This window comes from Manduca sexta, chromosome 22 (genome assembly GCF_014839805.1).
Source record: "Manduca sexta isolate Smith_Timp_Sample1 chromosome 22, JHU_Msex_v1.0, whole genome shotgun sequence".
NCBI lineage: Eukaryota > Metazoa > Arthropoda > Insecta > Lepidoptera > Sphingidae > Manduca > Manduca sexta.
Window position 1 is genome coordinate 14,241,558 of NC_051136.1, and position 6,127 is coordinate 14,247,684.

Below are 6,127 nucleotides of genomic sequence, written 5' to 3' on the forward strand. Positions count from 1 at the left end.
TAGGATGGTTTACAGCAGCAATGAAAAATACAAGTAAAGAAATAGATAGATTATTCCTAGCTTTAATGTTCGAGCTCTTAAAAAAATAATAATGAAGTATTGCACTTCACTATAACACAGTTTGCTATGGGCTAGGTCAGGTAAGTTGTACCCCTTGATGGGTTGAATTGCCAATTACCAGTTATCCTTAAACCTAAAACAAGTAAAATAATTCCTAAAATCTGCAAAAAAGTATGTAATTTATATTGTGAATGAAACAAAAACAGAATCATAACAAAACGTAACAACAGATACGTTACATATTAATTGCGTCATTCTTTATTTAGCTAAAGTGACATTAAACAAATATTTTTTGACCATTATTTGACAAACCAGAATAAGGAAAATTGTATTATTATTATGTGTGTAAATAATTCAAGTGGAAATGGAATTGGTTTTGTAACATTAATGTAAAATAAGTTTACTAGAATGGATACGGACAATACCATATTTTATGCATAAAATGTACGTCCAATTAATAAAATCTGTTAAATTTTCTTCTTTTTAGTTTTCCGTTGTTTTTTTACTCATAATAATACTCACTGTAGTATTTAAGTTAGCTAGTTGATTCGGTTTAATTTTATGTTTATTTTTTTAACACCGAAAAAAAATGGACAAATGTCTTGTTCAATCTTCTAAATCATAAAACATTGTTAAGAACTTTGGCACACGTAGAATCGACGCTTTTAAAATACTAAAGTGCATGTGCACAAAAGTGAAGTGACGGTAGATTGAAACATCTAATATCCCTCCCACAAGAATACTAACTGTCAACGTACGAATACCACTACTACGTGTGGCATACAAACTTACCACATCCATTTTAAAACATAGTATTCGATGATTTGTTACATATAAGTAGGTAGATGTACTCGTAGATTTTTCAGTGAAACGCGCATCAAGTATCCAGAAATGAAGCAAATCGAGAAAATTCAGCCCAGCGGTCATACTTATCTGCAATGGGCATTCACTATTTTGGGTACAACTTTTATTTAGTGACATATTTCAAAATTAAAGACTACTTAAAATTGATGTGATCATTTAGCTTTTCGATTTCGATTCGTGTTTAAAATGTGCTTAGTAATTTGTGTAGTGTTAATGAAGAAAACGTATACTTACTGTTAAATCGCAAGAGTTTATAGGACCATATTAAATTGTTAATGAAAATTTAAATCAAGGAGGATTTTCATCATCATCATTGCCCTTCCGCAGTCTACTGTTGGACATGGAGGACCTTAGTGAAAAGTTATATGCTTAATGTGGTTTATAAAAAAATCGTGCTCTAAACCTAATTTTAATAAAGGAATTCTGTTTCATATAATATGTTAAGTATGATGTATGCCCTGCATGAAAGTTGTTGCGCGTTGTTCTGCAGTGTTTTCTAACTTAAAGTTCTGAGGGATATTATGAACTAAATGCAGTTATCTTAGAATTATTCACTACTCGGTCTTTATCACGAGATCGCGATATACTAAAATTTCAATCACTGACTGAATTTTTCTATCAGCTAACACATCGTTCCTCACATACGGCCTACAAAATGCATGGGTGTCCCCCATGTCGAAAGTCCTGCAATCAGACCAGTCACCTATTGGGAGACCCTTGACCAACAACGAGTTGTCGTGGGTGGGCAGCGTGCCGTCCCTGGCCGGCGTGTTTGGCGCACCCTTGGCGGTTTACATAGCAGACAAATATGGAAGAAGGATCGGCATTATGAGCGTGGCTTTTTTGCAAGCGGTAAGTTAACTTATCATGAAAGCTTCCATAAACGCACCCTTCTCTTCCAAGTTAATTCTTTTATTGAATCATTTACTAATTTCTTCTCCTTATTCATTACAGCTTTGCTGGGTCATCAAGCTTTTACCATTAACAATCGAGACCTTGATACTAGCCAGGATATGCTGCGGTTTAGGAGGAGCAGCCACCTTTAACACCGTGCCAATATACGTGAAGGACATCTGCCAGGCCAATATCAGGGGAAGGACAGGCCTATTGATGATGCTCTCACAGAACATAGGGATCCTCGCCATGTACGCTATGGGCGCGTACCTCGATTACTACATTGTTTTGTGGATCGTTCTTGTTATGCCGGTGCTAAGTATAGCCCTTTTATTCCTGGCACCGGAATCGCCCGCATTCCTGGTTAAAGTTAACAAAGCTGAGGTGAGTGGTTTTAGGAGTATTGTTTTAAGGTATAACTGTTATGTATCTCCAGGTCCATAAATAGATTGTTCTTAGGTTTCCTATATAGGTTGGATATAATATAGTAATCGACATGATGACCACTTAGGTACCTTCTAGTAGCATAGACTATTTTCCAAAAAGCTTTCTACAAGTAGCTCATGGAGTATATTAATTTTCAATCGAAGAAATTTCGGCATTTGTAAAACGCAATAGTCCGTAAGATAAATAATAAAAACCAATTAGATTTTCTATTTATCTGGTATTAAATTCAAATAGATTTCAATTAAAAAAATATCGGTGAGATAAAATCAATATTTACAAAAATAAACATATCGCTTTAATAGCCTTGATCGCCGAATAGTATTTACTTTGCTTATTGCAAAACTTAAAAAATTCTCAATCGTCAAGCCAAATATCGGCATTGCTATAAAGTTTATATATTTTGTATTCGTGTACGGTAAAGTGACTCTACTGTACCTCATAGTGAGTGGATCCGATAGAATGTTGACTGACGAGAAATGATTTCCCCTCGGCAGTCGATACAATTATGCCGGCCTGTGTTAGAACCGGATATACACAACCTGGTCCTGGAACGAACACACTTACGTGGGCCACTATGGCGGGTTTTAATACCTTGTGTCGCTATCCGGGCGGGTATAAAAATATTCTATCACCAACAAAATTAACTTCTATCTAGTATGATCATTGGTCAATCGTCAAAAATTATCAAATTTGCTGGTGGGAGATCAGATATTTGTTTTGCTTTACTCAATTGCACTGAGATTCTCGTACACATGATCAAAAACTATCTCTAGTGACTTTCCAAGGAATCTTATTCCAAGGTATATGAAAATATTAGTGGTACGGTCATTGATGCCCATCAATGATCATCCTCTCGGAACTTCGAGCATTGAGAGGGCGTCGGACATACACGTGGGACCTCTAGCTTTTATTAGATCACTCTGTTGACTGTTGACAGCATATCTTACCTACGAAATGGTTAAAATCGGGGACTTTTTTGCAACTACCTGTATAGTTGTTTTATAAAAATGTTTTGTATTGTATCGTAATAAATTGTAGGAAGCCACAGCAACGATCGCAAAACTCAGGGGACTAGACGCTACAGATAAAGTGGTACAAAACGAAATGGATATTATAAAAAGAGAAGATGAGGCTTTCAAGTCTATAGCCGACGTCTCGTTCAAGGGTATTTGTAAGTAAAACACCATTGATAGGCTACTAAAGTTCTTTACATAATTAAATATACTTTAATACATTATTAGATAAAGTATAATTTAAGTTGCACATACTTTCCAATGCTAATAATGAATTTATGGGAACATTAATTGTCAAAAATCTCCATTGTTTTCACTGGTTTAAACAGGTCTGTATGTTTATGTCGATTGTCAAAGATTTGAATCGTCTCTCGGCAGTCGACTTTTGACTAGCTGGAACTTAGCGTACTAAGTGCAGTGAGATCACTTTACCATGTTCGTATAAGAAAAAAGGCTTCTGTTAAAAATAGTGATCACTAAACTTTACACAGTTAGTTACCACACTTGTCTCGCCGTCTTGTAACCATTTTCTTAAAAGTAATAATTACACCAATGCTCGTGACTACCTTCAGGCTATATGACAGGCTTATAATTCCAGTGAAACAGCGAGCATGGCGGCGTGGATTCTTCCTCATGATGGTAATCATCATCGCCCATGCATGCAACGGCGCCTTCACTATAATAACCTACGCATCGATGATCCTCAAACAGTTGAGGGTGATCGTGAGCCCGGAGTTACAGTCCCTCTCCATACCTGTGTTCATGATCTTCGCATCTCTCGTCTCCATGAGTCTTGTGGAAAGGCTCGGTAGGAAGGTACATGAGAAAATTTATCTGTAGAAGCTTTGTTAACTAAAGATATGTTGAATTCTATGTCCTCGCTGCAAAGATTAAAAAAGTATTCTATCAAAGTTCTAAACACTTAATAATAATAATACCAGCCCTGTATTATATACTTGCCCACTACTGAGCACAGGCCTCCTCTACTACTAAGAGGGATTAGGCCTTAGTCCACCACGCTGACCTAGTGCGGATTGGTAGACTTCACACACCCTCGAAATTCCTATAGAGAATTACTCAGATGTGCAGGTTTCCTCGCGATGTTTTCCTTCACCGTTAAATCGAATGATAAATTCACAAAGAATACACACATGTTTTTTTTTTTTTAGAAAAGTCAGAGGTGTCTGCCCTTGGGATTTGAACCTGCGGACATTCGTCTTGGCAGTCCGTTCCGCACTCAACTAGGCTATCGCCGCATTTTAGACACACTTAAATGTGAAATATTCGATAAAAGATTAAACGTGCCATTTAATACCAAAGGGGGGCAAGTTTCACTTTGTTAGTAAAAAATCTAGGTGTTATTAATATTATTGGCACTTTGAGCGCTTACCACCAGGCCAGCGACATGCTCATTTCATTATGCAATCACATAAAAAAATTTAGTAGAAGAAAAAACCGTAATAAAATGAATTACATCTTCCCAGGTGATCCTAGCCACGTGTTACATCATCTCAGCAATAGCCTTGGGTTCGCTGGGCACCATTCTTGTCCTGCAGCAGCAGGGTATGACCGTGCCTGGGTGGATGCCTATCGTAGTCATAATAGTGACAGTGTGCTGCTATGCAGCCGCAGTCTCGCCGATGCCATTCGTAATCATGTCCGAGATGTTCAACTTTCAAGTAAGTACTTGCTAAATGTTTAATAATAATAATTATATCAGCCCCGTATTATATACTTGCCCACTGCTGAGCACGGGCCTCCTCTACTACTGAGAGGGATTAGGCCTTAGTCCACCACGCTGGCCTAGTGCGGATTGGTAGACTTCAGACACCTTCGAAATTCCTATAGAGAACTTCTCAGGTATGCAGGTTTCCTCACGATGTTTTCCTTCACCGTTAAAGCAAACGATAATTCACAAAGAATACACACATATTTTTTTAGAAAAATCAGAGGTGTGTGCCCTTGGGATTTGAACCTGCGGACATACGTCTCGGCAGTCCGTTCCACAACCAACTAGGCTATCGCCGCTTTTGTTTACTTCATACGATATATTAGTATAACATTTTAATACGATTCTAGATAACCCACTGAATATTGACTCTGTAGGGTGTATGCTGTCTGTGTAATAAAGCCAAGGCGTAGAGTTTTGAAGCCTTATACGCCGCTACAACTCCACCTTAATATTCTCAAACAAAAACCATCAATATAGGCTGGTTGTTAAAATAGATAAATTGGTGTTAAACACTTCCATAAAGTAACCCATTCTTTCACTGGTGGAATAAGTTATACAATGATCCGTGTATATTTTTAGGTCCGATCTAAAGTAATGTGCTGCCTGCTGATCGAGGCGTGGCTGTTGTCGTTCATGCAGCTGTTCTCCTACACACGGATTGCCGACGCGTTCGGGGCTCATGTGGCGTTTTTCATATTCGTAGCAATTAACGTATTTGGCGCTTTCTGCGTCCTCGTCTTCCTTCCTGAGACCAAAGGAAAAACTGTCGAGGAAATTGAAAATGATTTGTTAAAAAGAAAACTCCGATGATTGTAAATGGATGAACGGTTTGAAAATGGATTTAAAATATATCACATCGGCAACTTATCATTTTAGAATTTGTCATTCATCGACATTTCGCTTAGAAACTAGTCAAACAGAACTCCTAAGATCTACCTGAGGATTAAGTATTTCAATGATCTAAATAATATTAGACATAGAAATTAGAGGGTTCGATAGTAAAGCGGAATATTTGGTCATTAGATTGTGATCAGAGAGAAGTTACTGGAACTTAAACCATAGCCAGGAAATCATAAAAGAAGAAGCACGAAATACATGTATTACATAGTATAACACC

The 6,127-nt window shown here is 37.4% G+C and overlaps 1 protein-coding gene across 1 annotated transcript; it reads left to right on the forward strand.

Annotated features, from left to right (window-relative positions):
- Positions 1-907: 907 nt before the first annotated feature.
- On the forward strand, positions 908-5,878 carry LOC115448024 (facilitated trehalose transporter Tret1). The gene is made up of 7 exons (XM_030175324.2): positions 908-1,018; positions 1,547-1,776; positions 1,879-2,202; positions 3,304-3,436; positions 3,877-4,094; positions 4,763-4,957; positions 5,590-5,878. Exons 1-7 carry the CDS (start codon positions 952-954, stop codon positions 5,818-5,820), a joined length of 1,398 nt encoding a protein of 465 aa, XP_030031184.1. The 5' UTR covers positions 908-951; the 3' UTR covers positions 5,821-5,878.
- The last annotated feature ends 249 nt before the right edge of the window (positions 5,879-6,127 follow it).